General features: G+C 33.1%; 1 protein-coding gene across 2 annotated transcripts in view; it reads right to left on the bottom strand.

Annotated features, from left to right (window-relative positions):
* Positions 1 to 888: 888 nt before the first annotated feature.
* The window catches only part of LOC137251344 (NCK-interacting protein with SH3 domain), a 62,477-nt gene continuing 45,805 nt past the window's right edge, over positions 889 to 17,560 (bottom strand). For both annotated transcript variants that reach the window (XM_067785771.1, XM_067785772.1), the window contains 7 exons: positions 16,094 to 16,243; positions 14,845 to 16,026; positions 14,579 to 14,776; positions 14,319 to 14,427; positions 10,846 to 11,055; positions 10,609 to 10,781; positions 889 to 9,665 (listed from right to left, as the gene is read on the bottom strand). In XM_067785771.1, coding sequence (XP_067641872.1) covers positions 9,474 to 9,665; positions 10,609 to 10,781; positions 10,846 to 11,055; positions 14,319 to 14,427; positions 14,579 to 14,776; positions 14,845 to 16,026; positions 16,094 to 16,243 — 2,214 coding nt within the window. In that variant the 3' untranslated portion in view covers positions 889 to 9,473. The remainder of the gene's footprint in view (positions 9,666 to 10,608; positions 10,782 to 10,845; positions 11,056 to 14,318; positions 14,428 to 14,578; positions 14,777 to 14,844; positions 16,027 to 16,093; positions 16,244 to 17,560) is intronic.

Genomic DNA, 17,560 nt, shown 5'->3' with positions numbered 1-17,560 from the left:
TAAAAACGTTGGCGATAACAGTTAAAAAAAAAAATTTTTTTTTTCAAAAAACTGTTATCGACAACGGTTTTAGCGGACACTTTTGAATCAGACAGGGTATACATGAAAATTTTAGAATCAAATGAAATTTCGCAGGCTCGAAAATTATTTTTTTGGGTATGCGTATTGGAACTTTTTTTTCCTGAGCCCAAATCCTATCGAAAAATCGAGGGCGCGATATCGCTTAATAAATCGAACCAGTCTAGTGAACACATCGAGTAATTTTTTGCTGGACTGTGCAGGTTCAGCCAGGACTAGGTGAAAGTGTTTCGGCCGAAGTATAGTTTTAGAACTAAGTTTAAGGGGGTGGTGTTTATCAAGGCTGTCATACATTTTTCTAGTGGTTATACCTTTTACGAGATGTTCAAAATCTAAGCCTTTAAAACTTCTGCGTTGCTTTTGGGAAAATTTAAAATTTGGTTTCTTTGATGAAGCTCCGTCATACGACACCAGTAACTTTTTTAACAAAATGCATAAGGATTGAAAGACATCGCTTCCAACATTTGGTCTAGAATGGCCCACAACTATCTTTACTTCAAAACAGATTACTGTCCCTACATTACAACGCTTAAGGAATATAAATAAAAGGTAATAAATAGTTACATTGGCGCTCGAACGCCATTATGGAAAAAGAAACTTCAAATAAAATATTTCTGGAATTGTGAATGTGTAACAGGCAAGATTAGAAGAAAGCAAGTGTTGACGTTGCTTGACTAGCAAACAAACATATTTGTTTTCAATATAAAGGGCTGACAGCAAGTAATATCAGAATCATTACTTAAGCCAGGCAGACAACTTAATTTTAAAATAGAGTATGTGCGATTTTTTATTTACGTTTTCATGTAGAAATAATACATCGGACTACTATGTTATTTACCGTTTAAAACAAACATTTTATTAGTCTCATTTTAAAATTTTTTGGGTTTTTTTTTTATTTAATCTCGACGAATTTAAATGTGCTGTGTTTTGTGTAGAATTTTTCAAAAATGAGTTGAACACGTTTGTCATATTGGATGCACATACGATACGAGTATTTTGGATAGGTTTTTTAAAATAGTCATATATAACAATATATATAAACTTAATAAATAGTTTATAACAATCATAATTTTTACATATAAATATTGATTTTTTTTTGTGACAAAGGCAGCTTAATCATAACTGTTTCGTTCAAATTTATGAAGCACGTGTTTTGAAAATGGTATAAGTACGATTTAGAAAAAGAAAAATTACAATTTTATTAGATACCAATAACGAAACTTTTAAAATGCTAATAATTTGTTTTTTTTTTTTAGCAATTCGACTTACACCAATTTAAAACAATCGCGAAAGTTTTTTTCTTAATGTGCTTCAAAAAGTACAGAAATTGTTTTTTTTTTTTTTTTTTTTAATTATTATTCTCTTTTTTGTTTGACAATTGCAAGTATCTTTGTATGTAGAAGTAAGCACATAAACATTTTAATAAATTTCCTTGTAAACGTACTAAATTTCAATTGAAATTGCAAAATTTTTCAGATTTATGTTTAAACTACGTTCTGCTGTTTTATTTCTATTATACACCATTAATTTGATTGTGAACTGTTTAAATAATAACCCTTATCGCGAAGTTCACGCGGAAAAGTGTTCGCCTTCACTTCTTTTGTTCGGGTGAACTTTTTCCGCCTATCGGCAATTTCGGGCGAACAAAAGTTCACTTCGAAACAGCTGATGCTCTATTGTGAATTGGCAGTGAACAAATAATTTACTTAAAATTTTGTAAATTTTGTAACCAAGCATATATTTCCTTAAAATACAACAAAAATAGAAATAAAAAATTTATAAAATAATGTTTAGTATGAAATTAGGTTAGTATTGATTGAGCGCGGGGAGAATATAAATGTGAAAGCAATTCGGAGGCAATTAAGGGAAAGTTCTAACCCTTTGGAGCTGAATGATTCACTGTAAGCTAAAAAATACTTTTTTCATCACTTTTGAATAACAAGTTAATTTTTTTTCAATTAGCTTTCGCCAATATTACAGGCTAAACAAGCCGGCATTCTAATATTTTCTAGATATTCTTACCAACTCCTTGCCACCATTGAAGCAGAAATTTGGAGTTCCACCAATTGTAAAGTTCAGTACATATCTTCATTTTTTCGCATAGGGAAAATGCATTGGAAAGGACTATGAAGTGAGTCTTAGCCAATCTTGTTTCAGTGATTTGCTCAACATTTTTGAACCGTTGCTTTGTCCACTATGGATAACTTGGCCGACTGATACGTTGTCATAAAAAATAGAATTTACATACTTAGCAATACAGGAATTTCACTTTTTTCCACTCAGCTTCCGATTATGCATTATTTATTGATTTATTTCTAATAATAAAAGTACATATAATTATAAGAGTATCAAATTTCAAAACAAAAAATTATTTACATTTAGTTTTCCTCTCGTTCGCCTGTAAATAAGTGAACAAATTTGGATTTCCCCGCTGTTCATTTCGCCCGAACAAAGAGTTCCCGATAAGGTGAAATCTTTTTCGAACAGGAAAAATTGTTTCGCCACCCTCTGCGATAGGATGAACGAAAATTGTGAATATTTTCGTGTGAAAATAAAACTCGCGATAAGGGTGAATATGAGTTATAAATAATTTTGTTTTTCATATACTTGTTAACAGATGTATGTATGTTTGTACACCTGCCAATAAAAAGAAAGCAGCAAAACATTATTTACAAATTTAATTAGTTAATTTTTCTGCAATAGTTAAAAAAAAATAAGTATACGTTGTTTCACGAAAAGTATGTAAATCAATTTCAAAGTCATTTCCGAAAAAATATTCTTTTAAAAAATAAAAAAGATTTCGTATGAATTACGCGGAGATTGCCCTCATTGCTTTTTTTTTAAATGCATGAAAACATTTATTTGAAGCAATTTTTAATTTATTTAATAATTTGGGGAAAATTTAAAAACGTGACATCTGAACGAACATTTTTAAAAACTGCATATTCAAAAAGTTTCCCAAACTTATAAACCTAAATTTCAAAATTTTCATGAAAACTTTTAAAAGCTTTGCAAATTTTTTCGAAAGCCTTTTCCGAATTTGTTTATAAAGTTTTCGTTAAATTTTTTAACAACGAAAAAAATACTTCGTTAATTTTTTTTTTTCGAAAGCCTTTTCCAAATTCGTTTATAAAGTTTTCGTTTCTTTAATAACGAAAATAAAATACTTCGTGAAATTTTTTTTCAAATCAACGTAAATAAAATTTATAAACAATTTTTGCTCCTTTTTTTTAATCGCGCGTCTGTAATCATGTATTAATTAATTTTAATTTTTATTTTAGTTAATTTTAGAAATGCTTTTATATATTTCATAACTTAAGCTATGTAAACCTTAGCAAAATATATTCAAAACTTTGGAAAAATGAAGCTATATACACTTTGTGTGCCAGAAAATCTAGGTCACCTGTTGGAATATTGGTTGTTAGAAATCAATGCGAGTTTTGAGAGACTTCAAACTTTGCACAATCTTCTAAAAATTCTAACTTAAGTTTTTGAAAATTACATGAATCTGTTTCTGTTTCTGTTCTTGAATTGTAGAATATATCTGAAAAACATTTTGAAATTGTTTTTACATAGTTTTAGCTAATAAAAATTCGAAAAATTTCTAATATTTGAAAATTTTTGAGTTTTTGAATTACTTTCGAAAATGGTTTTGATTTTGCTTTACTTAGTTTAGTTTGGTTTGGTGGATTGGCGGCCACCGTGGTGTGATGGTAGCATGCTCCGCCTACCACACCGTATGCCCTGGGTTCACATCCCGGGCAAAGCAACATCAAAATTTTAGAAATAAGAATTTTCAATCAGAAGAAAATTTTTCTAAGCGGGGTCGCCGCTGGCAGTGTTTGGCAAGCGCTCCGAGTGTATTTCTGCCTTGAAAAGCTCTCAGTGAAAACTCACCTGCCTTGCAGATGCCGTTCGGAGTCGGCATAAAACAAGTAGGCCCCGTCCGGCCAATTTGTAGGGAAAATCAAGAGGAGCACGACGTAAATTGGAATTGGAAGAGAAGCTCGGCCTAAAATCTCTTCGGAGGTTATCGCGCTTTACATTAACATTTTTTTTTTTTAGTTTTGGTTTAACAATTGATTCAAATTTTTTTGGATTTAAAAAAAAACAAAACTTATGCATCTCATTAAGTATCTGAATAATTTTTACTGCAACTTTTGTGTTAACAGGAGTAATTTAGGGTTTTCATAATTTCTGCAGCAGGTTTTTTCAGCAGAACGAATATGTCCTAGTAGAGCGGAAATTAGCCAAGCTTTGTAATTTGAGCAAAATTTAAAAAAAAATTATTTAATTTCGAAATGCATACGTATGAAAAAATTGTTTAAGACAAAAACTTAAGAGAGGAAGGGCGGCTGGCAAAAAAACACTTGGCCAATAACGAAAGCCCACATGCACACATGTATGAATTTAGTTTCTATTATATTATCAGTATTGGCTATAACATGTTCATTAGATATATTTTCAATATATATTTTATTTACTAGATTTTTTTATTATAAAGATTATATAGTCAACTTTAACATTGCAATTTTTAATAAAAATTTTGTTAGTTATAATTTCTTTTATTTTGTTAGTTTATTAATTTTTTTAATTTTCGTTTGTATTTTACATTGTTTGCATTAGAATTGTGTTTTATTAGAGGGTAAAAATTTATTGCTGCCTCTGCTGCGTCTCGCTGCTTTCAATTCGTACTAAATTATTTGTGCATAAATGTGTGTATACATGTATTTCTTTGTATGTAGTAGTGAGTAAATAAAATCGTTAAAATAACAAAATTCTAATTTTAGGTCTGTCTAGTTGTTGTGATGTTTACGAACTAATGGATATTTATAAAAAAAATTAGGTTCGGCGTGCTTTTTTTGGTAAGTTTACGATTACCTAAAATATATGTATGTACATTAGGGTGGCCACAAGAAATCAATTTTAGATTTTCCGCTTCGGCACCCCCATAAAATATGCCAATAGATTAGAAAATGATACATACAAAGTTTTAGGCCAATCCGATAATGTTAACACGTGCCTCATTGAGGTCGAAGTTAGGAAAAACAGCGATTTTTCAGAAAAAATTGTTTGTGTTTCGTCAATAAAAGTGAAACCATTTATGCCAGGAACTTGACTCGTACACGATTCGATATGTAATTTTATTTGTATTGATTTTGATCTTAATAATATTTTTATAAAACGGTTATTTTTAGCAGTATTTAGCATTTATCACATCAGGTCATAGTGGATATCCCTAATTTTGAATTTCCATGCAAACGTCTATGGACATTACAATATTCAATGGTATACGAGTCAAGTTCCTGGCATAAATGTTTTCACTTTTACTGACGAAACACAAAAAATTTTTTCTGAAAAATCGCTGTTTTTCCTAACTTTGACCTCAATGAGGCACGTGTTAATATTATCGGATTGGCCTGAAACTTTGCAATAATCATTTTCTGATCTATTGGCATATTTTAGGAGGGTGCCCGAAAGATAGAAAAAAATTCAAAATCACCATATACCTTGTAACCACCCTAATGTACATACTTAAGAAGCGGTGAAATATTATTTATACAAGGTGTTTAAAGAGTGATACAAAAATCTTTATATATCTTAAAAAAACTTTTGTATACCCAGCTGTAAAAGCTGTATAAATATTTTGTATTTTTCATCATTAAGGGTATTGAAATTTTAATTAGGCACTTCTAACCAAAAACTTACTCAAGGTTAAATAGGTTGAGTGAAAAAAGTGTTTTTATTCTTCAAATTCCTGGAATATAGAAGAAACGTTTTTGCTTATTTTTCATTCACACGACTCAATTATGTATAAATAACGTCCACAAGAACCGGTGAAATGAACTCACGCAATTGTTTAGAGCTCTTATTTGTCATTCTTGGCAGCATTTTGAGTTATTCGAATTCGGAATATCGTATGATAGGTGGCAGACATTCGACTATAAAGTTAAGTCCATATTTAGTATCAATACGTGATGACGGCCCATATGATTGCGCTGGCTCATTAGTCACTTCGCAAAAGGTGGTTACAGCTAAAACTTGTATGGATAATCCAAATAGGGACTCGTACTCTGTTGTAGCTGGTATAACGAATTTATGTAATATAAGACAAAGACAAGTTCGCAAAGTGAAGGATGTAGCCTTTCCACCTGGGTTTAGACACGATAAAAAACATTTGAATATTGCTGTGGTGACAGTGAATGAAGAGGTCAACCTGATATATCGACTACTGAGTGGAAAATCCCCCTAACTCGGCTGAACGCCCCTTTTCAGAACTTTTCATGCAGCTCACGTCAAAGCATATGGAATGTATTCTAACATAGAGCGTTTTCGAAACGGCAGTTGAGATATGGTGATATTCTAATCAGCAGTCGAAATGGCGATATTTTTTTGTGTGTTATCTTGAAATAAATGTTTATAATTGCGATTTGCTCACTAAAGCTTCTTTGCTTTATGCTAGTAATAATCATTTCCAACTCCTTAACTTAAGGGAATACTATTTTAATATTCTTAGCTACTTTAAACTATAATATTAATAAACTATGCAACAGGATGAATGTTTTCCGGTTCTTGGGCCAAATCATATTTTCAAGAGATAATTAAACTTTTTCGTTTTTCGAAGTTATGCTCTGAAACGAGTATGGGCTATCGAAGTTTAAAATTGGACCTTTCGTTGTTCTCTTTTAACTCCAAAAATATGTAAGTAAAACATGTGTTTTTCTGTTTTTTCGAAGTTAGCTTCGAAAATATAGATATAGGCTTTCGAAATCCGCCATTGGAACTTTCATAATTTCTTTTAAATTAACGTATAAAAAATATATAAGGGCGTATTTTTTATGGAAGTTTATATACCAAGTGCTATGTGGAGGTCGAAGTCAGATCTTCTAAAAAATCAGAAACCAATAATTTCTAATTGAGAAAAAAACACAGTTCAAATAAGAGAAGAGGCTAGAGCATTCCCACATTTATACTTTTTTTAACCAACCAGTAAAACATTTCGAACATCAAAAGCTCATACCTAAACATAGATATGTTGCGCAAGCTGACTTTGAAAAAATTACCTTTTTGCTTATGACTAAATCTCTTAAAAAATTGGTTTTCAACTATTTGCTTCTTTTTATATTCCAATAAATTTGCGCAGTAGCGCAGATTCTTCATACATTGGCCTTTTCTGTTAAATTCCAAGTCTGAGTTTAAAGTTCTATCTAAATCAACGATTAATAAAAGAACATATAAATATATCTCACTTAGAAAACACCCTCTATTTTAATTTGTTTATGCGTACAACTTAAAGCTCCTGACAAACTGAAAGCACACTTGGCTTTGTTTTTATTAATCAAACCTTTTTTTGAGAGTGTTAGTCATCAAATTTTTTTCAAAAACCTCTATCTGAGCATAAATTCAATACAATTTGAAACGAGATAAGGCGTTTATGACAAAAATTTTCGGTAGGCGACCCTACAACCCAATTCTGAGTTAGCGCGTTTTTAAATCAAATTCAATTTTTTTTTTGACATTATTTTTCAGTTTGTTTTTTTTTTTATTACTGCAAGCGTAACCTTGAAATGGTCAAATAAAACGTTTTTCTTTACAAGTTTTGCAAGGACTTTGCGAGCTTTCAAGAGCTGCCCTAATGAGTAGCACCGTCAGGAAAAAATATTTCTATAAATAAACATAGTAAAATTACATTTTTTGCTTTTTATGATTTTTGCAAAAAGTTTGCAATTGAAATTTAATTAAAAAATTATTATCAATCTATCGAAATATCGAAAATTTATGTTTATACAGTTAAGGTGCGAGTAAAAGAAACAGCAATAAAAATTATTTGCAAATTTAAGCAGTTATTTTCTCCTTTTTTTCTTCAAATAAAAAACGTTAATTTATTGTATGAAACAAACTATGTAAACCAATTTCTAAAACTTTTCGAAAAAATTCGAAATTCCTTCTTTATTTAGTGTTGCAGGATACTTCTTTCACAAAGGCCCTAACAAACAAATACAAATTTGAAGTTATACTATTTTTACATTCACTACATGGGGGAATGGCTTCCTAAAAGTGACATAATGCAGTTTCGAAAAATTTGATGGTTGTTTGTTTATAAACCGATATGCAGTTTTGTAGTCAAAATCATTTAAGTCTAACAAAGTTCAAGCTTAAAGTCTCTTAAAATTTTCATTGATTTTTGACAATTTGTAAAACAAAGTTTGGAAAAACTGACTAAATCACACTAAAATTATCTACAAAACTGCGTACTCAAAAATTTCCCGAAACTATAAATAGAATCTGGGAAATCTTCATAAACACTTTTAAAAACGTTTTCGAAATTGGTTAACATAATTTACGTTATATAACTCATTAGACTTTTTCCGAGTGGTTTTTTTTAGTTTTTCGTTCAATGAAAAATAAAATTTTCTACACTTTGTATGGAATAACATCTAAAAAACGCCTGGGAAAAAATTTTTCAAAAAGCAATGCGTACTTTGAGAGTTTCACTAAAAAAACTGCATAGTCAAAAATTTCCTAAAATTCGAAATAAAAATTTGGAGTTTTTCGGAAACGTGTTCGAAATCAGGTTAAATTTTTTCGAAAACGTTTTCGAAATTGGTTTATAAAGTTTTCGTAAGTTTGATTTTTTTCAATTTACAGGAATAATAAAAAGAAGAAACCAACAAATAACATGTGCAAGCAACTTTTGGTGCTAATTTTTTTACTCACAGGTGTACATGGTGAAATATGAATCGTTTTGTTTTTGGTTTTGCAACCTTTTTTCTAGAACTACCCCGTTTGGCATATGAATATAATATCTAAATGTGCTTGAGCTTATTTAATATTACATAATTAGTAATAAATATTACTTTCGTAAATTTTATAATGTGATTCAGGTATAATTTCAAATATTGCAAACTGTTTCAGTATTTCATTTATACTAATTGCTTATATTTATCAATATATAATCTCTAATGCAGGAGTTAATTTTTCATTTGCTTTCATAATTTAGACCATTTTCTGTAGTTTATCACTTAAACGCTAAAATAAAATCTGGATTGGTTTTCTTTTTTAAGACTAATTAAAACAACTATATATTTATGAGTGATTTAAAAAATTTTTTGGTATTTCTTTTTTAATATTAACGCAAGATAAAGCAAATATAATTTTAAATACATATGCAAAATAAATATATATACAATATCTTTTAATAAATGCGTGCACAGTAACATCTGATTTTGAAAAATTTTCGGCCACAAATAAAAATACAAAAGATTTTATGTATGACACAAGTAAATTGTGTTACTAAAAATTTAGCTACTACTCTATATTATCAGTCAACAAATTGCCTTTATGTAGTTTCTATTTCGTTCATGTCTTCTTGTCAAACAAACGTCAGTTTCTTCTTAAGCCTTGAATAACTGTGGAAATTCGTTAGCGATTTCACGCACTAATTGTTGATCCGATGCACTGCATTCTGTTTCTTCACAGAATATGCGTGTGAATATTTTCATAAAATCCTGCTTACGATGTTGATGTTCTGGATAATTTGTATTACGTAATATACGTCGGCATAACTCTAAATAGCAACGACGCATCTGTAAATAAAAAATTGGTAATTAAAGTTATCAGCTATGTTGTTGCTGTTGTTGTTGTTGTTTTTGTATTAACGATAAAGACACTCCCGAAGATTATGGGATTATTATCGATGTTGATGGTCCTTTCCCGGATATAGATCCGGTTGGTTCCGATAACAAGCACATTTAACTAGCCCTATCATTTAGGTAACTAGCCCGATCATCTCGGGAACGATACCTTCCAGGCCATCCCGCCCCCACCACCTAATTCCATGAGGAACTTGGGATCGCCAGAGCCTCGCCTGCTAAATTCATATTGTAACAGGATTCCCCTCGCGTTGGTGAAGTTGACAATTTGGTTGGGGAAGCTCTGAAGCTGTAAAGCTTTGTATTGCGCTTTTCAGCCCCTTGAACCCCTTGAATCAACATCATATGTTCTGGCTTCCAATCGGCAGTGGTCTATATCCCGATAAAAATTTGACATGAAAATGCAACAACAAACTGATTCAGATAAATATCAGAATCGCAAAGTTGTTGTTGCCACTAAATACAGTTAATAATAGCCTTTTTTTTACATCTATAGACGTTTACGCTTAAACTTTATATGGACTGCTAAGCGTCAAACTTTAAATACGCCTCTGAAATTTCTGCGCATAAAATTTGTACTAATAAATTTCAATACGCATTATACTCTGATTTAACTGAAATATTTCACCCTCTACACTAATTCTATGTATTCTATGCGTGTCCACTATTCATCGCAACTGATTCAGCTATATGTTATACGCAGCCATACAACAGAGGGTTGTGTCTTCGCTTTTCGGTACACCCTGTGCTGTAACTAGTTATTTAACCTCTGCCGCTAGATGGGTCTCCTAAGCATTATCTAAGCGAGGATAGGCGTTTTTTTACGCGCAAACGTAAACGTATACGCGTGTAAAAAGAACATGGCTAATAACCATACCGGATTTCCTGCGCATAGATCAGATAGTTGTCGTACTAATATATCGATAAGCACTTTATTGTCGTTCGTATAAAACATGCCAGCCGTATCAGGATTGCTAAAGATGTCAATAAACATTTTTAATACCGAATTCATTGACTCAGTTGAATGTTTCAGCACACGGACTGGATCCTCTGAAAATAATTAGCGCGTTATCAAATATAAAAATATGGGAATATTCAATATTTGTGTGCTCACCTTCTCTATTTAACAGCAAAAGAATTTTTTCTGTGAAAATTTTCGCACTTGGCAAACTTTGCATAGCTTCTACAACAACATTTTGTGAAAAGTCAGTGAATTGCTGGTTAAATGCTAATATTAAGGATATAACCATATCTACTAGGCTTTCGGGATTATTACCCTCGACGGTTTCTAGAAGAAAGCTGGCAAAATGGACGCCGAGATAATCTGAAATTAAAAGTTATAAAGGAAAATAGGTTTTTTAAAGTAAACAATATTAATTACATGTACATATTTATGTGTAGAGGTTACGGTTTCTACATTATTCGAAAACCTGTTTTCGTCGAAAATCTGTTTTAAAGCTCTGGGTTTTGCTCGAAGCTTTGCGAGTTATTTGAAAATCAGTCTTCTACTTATTTGAAACCCGGTTTTCGTGTTATTCAAAAATCTGTGTTCGTGTTGTTCGAAACTTTGTTTGCGATTTATTTGAAAACGAGTTTTATGGTTGTTCGGAAACCTGTTTTCGAGAAACTATTTCTAGTTGTTTGAAAATTATTTTACGGTTACGGTTTCGACATTAATCAAAAACCTGTTTTCGATATCGAAAATCTGTTTTCAAACTCGAAAATCCGTTTTCAAACTCAAAATCTGTGTTTTGCTCGAAACTTTTGCTAGTTATTTGAAAATCAGTCTTCTACTTATTTGAAACCCGGTTTTCGTGTTATTCAAAAATCTGTGTTCGTGTTGTTCGAAACTTTGTTTGCAATTTATTCGAAAACGAGTTTTATAGTAGTTCTAAACCCTGTTTTGGAGATTTTTCGAAAGCCTGTTATTGTGTTTTCCCAAAACATTTTTAGAGATATGCGGTAACCTGTTATCGAGTAATTACAAGTTTTTTGAGTTTTTCGTGAGCTTTTTTTATTGTTGCTCTTGAACCTACTTTCGACTTATTCTAAAACATATTCCCGAGTTGTTGGAAATATTTTTTTCGTGTTATTCTAAAACCGTTTTCCAGTTATTCGAAGACACTGCTGTTATTAGACAAACTATTTCTTAAACTACGCAAAAACCGAAAAGCTTTTTGCTGTGATATTTTCAATTAAAGTATTTCAAAATTAATTGGGCGGGTTGTGTAATTGATCATTACTAACTTTGAGTATCTCACGTCACGCTAGAAATTATTTTCAATTCATTTGTTTCCGACTTCTTGAAGTAATAAAAGCTTGCAGTTTGTGAAACCAGAAGAGCTGTTTATCTCGAATTTGAGAAATTTTGTCGATTTAGCGAGAGCTGGATAATTTATTTTAAGAACAAGTAAGGAAGGCTAAGTTCGGGTGTAACCGAACATTACATACTCAGCTGACAGCTTCGGAGACAAAATAAGGGAAAATCACCATTTAGGAAAATGAACCTAGGGTAACCCTGGAATGTGTTTGTATGACATGGGTATCAAATAGAAGGTATTAAAGAGCATTTTAAAAGGGAGTGGGCCATAGTTCTATAGGTGGACGCGATTTCGGGATATCGCCATAAAGGTGGACCAGGGGTGACTCTAGAATGTTTGTACGTTATGGGTATCAAATTAAAGGTATTAATGAGGGTTCTAAAAGGGAGTGGCCCTTAGTTGTATATGTGAAGGCGTTTTCGAGATATCGACCAAAATGTGGACCAGGGTGACCCAGAACATCATCTGTTGGGTACCGCTAATTTATTTATATATTAGGCCGGGTCGATTTGTGGGGAGGCAAAAAATCGCCCATTGCTCTGTGAAAATCATATTCTAGGGATCAAAATAAGAAACTTTGCCGAAGGAACCATACCTCTAAAACGAATTCTGATTTCCCCCCCTTTGGGTCGTAGGGGCAAATTTTGAAAAATCCCACTTTGAAATGCCTATGTTTTTTCTTTTTGGAGTTTATTTTTCTCTTTAGAAATTTATTTAGTCAGAACATATGTAAATGAAAAAAGAATTTAACTTAGTAATAGAAAAGAAATTAAAAAAAATTATTAGAAATTAGCGTCTTGCATGTCGTAAACATAGTTTGTGTGGGTTTTTTATTCAACCGTTTTAAAAAATGAATTTGTCACTGTGACACAATTGCATTCGTAAAATTGCTTGTGTTGTTTTTTTTAAGCCACCACAAGACACAGCAGGTAGAATTGAAATTGCCCCTACCCAAAAGTTCGACCCAAAGAGGGGGACATCAGAATTCGTTTTAGAGGTATGGTTCCTTCGGCAAAGTTTCTTATTTTGATTCCTAGAATACGATTTTCACAGAGCAATGAGCGATTTTTAAATCGACCCGCCCTATTATATATGTAATACCACGAACAGTATCCCTGCATAACTTTTTCATTATCTCCTACGTAATATGGTAGTTGTCACACCCATTTTACAAAGTTTTTTCTAATGTTATATTTTGCGTCAATAAACCAATCCAATTACCATGTTTCATCCCTTTTTTCATATTTGATATAGAATTATGCCATTTTTTTTCATTTATCGTAATTTTCGATATCGAAAAAGTGGGCGTGGTTATAGTCCCATTTCGGCCATTTTTTATACCAAGATAAAGTGAGTTCAGATAAGTACGTGAACTTAGTTTAGTAAAGATATATCGATTTGGACAGGCGGTCGACTGTGTATAAAAACTGGGCGTGGCTTCAACCGATTTCGCCCATTTTCACATAAAATAGTTATCGTCATAGAATCTATGCCCTACCAAATTTCACAAGGATTGGTAAATTTTTGTTCGACTTGTGGCATTAAAAGTATTCTAGACGAATTAAATGAAAAAGGGTGGAGCCACGCCCGTTTTAAAATTTTCTTTTATTTTTGTATTTTGTTGCACTATGTCATTGCTGGAGTTGAATGTTGACATAATTTACTTATATACTGTAAAGATATTAAATTTATTGTTAAAATTTGACTTTTAAAAAAAAAATTTTTTAAAGTAGGCGTGTTCGTAATCCCATTTTGCTAATTTTAGCACACATATAGTAATAGGAGTAACCTTCCTGCCAAATTTCATCATGATATCTTCGACGCCTACCAAATTACAGCTTGCAAAACTTTGAATTTAATTTTCAATTCTGCGTCATGGGGTCAATCCACCTACCAAGTTTCATCGCTTTAGCCGTCTTTGGTAATGAATTATCGCACTTTTTCGGTTTTTCGAAATTTTCCAGATCGATAAAGTGGGCGTGGTTATGGTCCGATTTCGTTCATTTTAAATAGCGATCTGAGATGAGTGCCCAGGAACCTACATACCAAATTTTATCAAGATATCTCAAAATTTACTCAAGTTATCGTGTTTACGGACGGACGGACGGACATGGCTAAATGAATTTCTTTTTTCGCCCAGATCATTTTGATATATAGAAGTCTATATCTATCTCGATTAGTTTATGCCGTTACGGATTGCCGTTATGCGAACAAAATTAATATACTCTGTGAGCTCTGCTCAGCTGAGTATAAAAATTGCACTTACCTTGATGGTTAACTGGCATTGGTTGACCTAATGAGAAAATGATTGTTAACATTTTGACAAGTTTCTTAAATTTATCTAAATTGGCAAAATTGGTTTTCATATCTTCTACCTGTAATAAAAAACAAAATGTATAACAGATAGACGATCAACAAAAAAATTTTAAGTGAGTTCAAAGTTCTGCGCATTTAGCATTGGAAATCTATTTATGTTGGACCGTTTAAACTAACTACTGAACTCCTCTAAGGCAAATACCAACTTACAATTTCTAATGGCAATACAGATGTGAGTAATATATCAACTATAATGTGATCTAAATGGCAAGCAGCAGTAAAAGTTTTCAGCAAAAGCTGTTTAATTGCCCAACGAGTTTCCATTTGATAATACTGCACTAAATTTATGAGCACCTGATATTGATCGCATGACATTTCATAACAACTAATATTTTCATCAGCATTATTCTGCAATAAAGAATTTCATTGTGTTTAATATAGAGGACAAATATTTGAATACCAATTATCAAATTTACCAAAATCTCCACTAATTCCTCTAGGAATTGTATAATATCATCTTCATCTTCGTAGAGCATCCAAGAACGTTGTTCAGTATCATTTTTGCAATCCGCCAGTTGAGAAAATATATATTGCAGTCGCTTCGAATCGTGCGTCATGCCAAGTAAAGCTTTGGGGGTTTCCACTTTGTCTGTGACATGTATCGCCACAGCCTCCAAATATGGATTTATGGCACCATTATACAATTGTTCTAAACTAGTTAAGACAACACGTAAAGCTTCGCATGATAAATCAAAGCTTAAATTCGTATTGCGTCTTATTATGTCAACAACTTGATAAACATCTGAGGATTCAACTTTCAATTGATTGCGTGTCACCACCTCACCATATATACCCGCAGCCGCATTCAAAGTAACTGAAGATGCTGTACCATGCGTAGGTAATGCCTGCTGTATAGCGCTATCCTCACTATCTAAGGTTTGACTATTTTCGACGCTATTAGTAAAATCACCACGTCCATCATTCGCCAAAGTTGCACCATCACGTCCATCACTCACCGGTTCACTGCCATCTGATTTTTCTGTAGCTTTTTCATCAATAAAATGTTCGCTAGCATCTGTAATGGTATTTGTACCACCAATGCCGCCGATACCGCCATTAAAGCTATTGGGGGCACTACCGCCTCCACCACTTCCACTACCACCACCACCACCGCTAGCATCGCCTGCTTCAGACTTCCGTTCACTGCCATTATGTTTCGAATAATTTTGCAATGGGGATGACTCACGTTGACTCGATTCTTTATATGTGGTTACAACATCCTCGCTAGTTGTTGTTGTTGGTGTGGTAGTTTCTGAAGGTTCCGATGTGATGCTATTATCTTGTGTGATATCGTTGCATTTATTGTTTGATTGTGTTTGTTGTGTTAACTGTTGTTGTTGTTGCGATTGTTGTGTCTGTATGGACATGGTGCCCATGCTTGTGGATTCTTGCATAACTTGTGGCATAACAACACCAACAGCAGGACTCGACATGGATTTTTTATTACCATCTAAACGTTTGGAACGTGGGGGGCTTTGTGGACTGTGTGGTGTTTGTTGCGCTGATGTGGCGCGCTTATTTTGTGTTTTGGTAAAATTTTTTTCGCTAATGCTTTGCGAAAAGGACAGTGATGAGTCGTAATCACGCTCGGAGTAGTCCTACAAATATATGAGATGGCTTCTTGTTAGTGTGTACTAAGTAGATAATCAAAATAAGCAAACATACCAAATAAAGTTTTTCCATAGACATCTTTTTCTCACGCAAACGCTCCAATAGTTCTTCTTTTGGCATAATTCCATTGATTTCAGTTTCTTTGGACTTTTGAAGCGACTCAATTGAAGAGTTGAGAAAACTAATGAGAAAATCCGGCTCCACCTGTATGAAGACAATAAGATGACTTTTTTAGTTCAAAATGTAGTAAAACGAAAATACGATTAAAAATAATTTGCTGGCTAATATTTATTTTGTGGAAAATATTTGAATCTTCGATATCGAGTTTTTGATGGTGCGTGTATGATCTTATTATTAGAACTCCATAGCGTCCCACTATAAGGCTGAACGATCTAGGAGCTTGCACCTACAACACCACTACATCAAACTGATTAGTCATTCCTCAGCTCGCGCTGCTTTATACTCTCTGTTGCCTCGTCCGCATTTTTCTACCTTCTAGAACTGCTGTATCTCCTGCTTGGTAATTGAGCTACATATATGCGTGTGTATGTGTGAGTAACAACTTCGGCTGATGACTACATCTGTGTGTGTGAGGTATCTCTTCGTTGCCTTGTACGTGTACATAAGAGTGGCTGCTTCATGTTTTTGTTGTTGCGTGATTATTATCTAGCCTAGCGATGTCAACATTCGCCACAATATATAGTGCAATCAGATCGAAAGCTCTGAGCCAAATTTTGCAACCGCCGCTTTTTAAAGGCGGAAAGGGGAAAATCTGTAAAGAGAAAAGACTTGATATTTTTGATGGACCCACTCACGGGAAGCGTGACATGCTTACACATTAGGCCTCGTGAGTAACACCAAGCATATAAACTGTGCTAAAAAGACATCGTCTCGCTATAACGTAAAGAAGTCCTATAAGGACTGCTTTAATTTAATAAATAAGCCATGTGAAGGAGGTTTTATAAACCTAAACAAAGACAAACGAACGCTATTCAAACCCCCCAGCGGGTTAGAGGGTTAGAATATACCCGCGGTAGGTATGCCTGACGTAAGAGGCGACAAAAATACCAAATAGATTCAAGGGGTTGTGTAGCGCAACCCTTTCAGGTTGCCAGCGCAAAATATAGCTTCTCCAAACCTAATTGTCAACCTCACCTATCCGTGGCGAATCCTGTTTCATTAACAACTGAGGCTCTGGCGACCCCGAACTCCTCATGTATCTAGGAGGTGGGAGGGCGGTATGGCCTGGAAGGTCGCATGTGGTCATAACAAATCGTTCCCGAGATGGTCGGGCTTGGTACCAGAACGTACCGGATCTGCATCTGGCAAAGGAGCATCAACATCGATAACACTCCCTATCGCTACAACAGCAACTACGATTATCAAATAAGCACATCCATTTACGCCTGCATCACATCTAACGATAAAATGATTTTCTTACACATGAAGGTCAAGAGTTACTTAGCATTCACAAAGGCGCTTTTTGCATTCGTTAGTGCAAAACTAACCCAGCAAGAATAT

This window comes from Eurosta solidaginis, chromosome 4 (assembly GCF_040869045.1).
Source record: "Eurosta solidaginis isolate ZX-2024a chromosome 4, ASM4086904v1, whole genome shotgun sequence".
In the NCBI taxonomy this organism is placed as follows: domain Eukaryota; kingdom Metazoa; phylum Arthropoda; class Insecta; order Diptera; family Tephritidae; genus Eurosta; species Eurosta solidaginis.
This window is presented reverse-complemented; position numbering and strand designations above follow the sequence as displayed.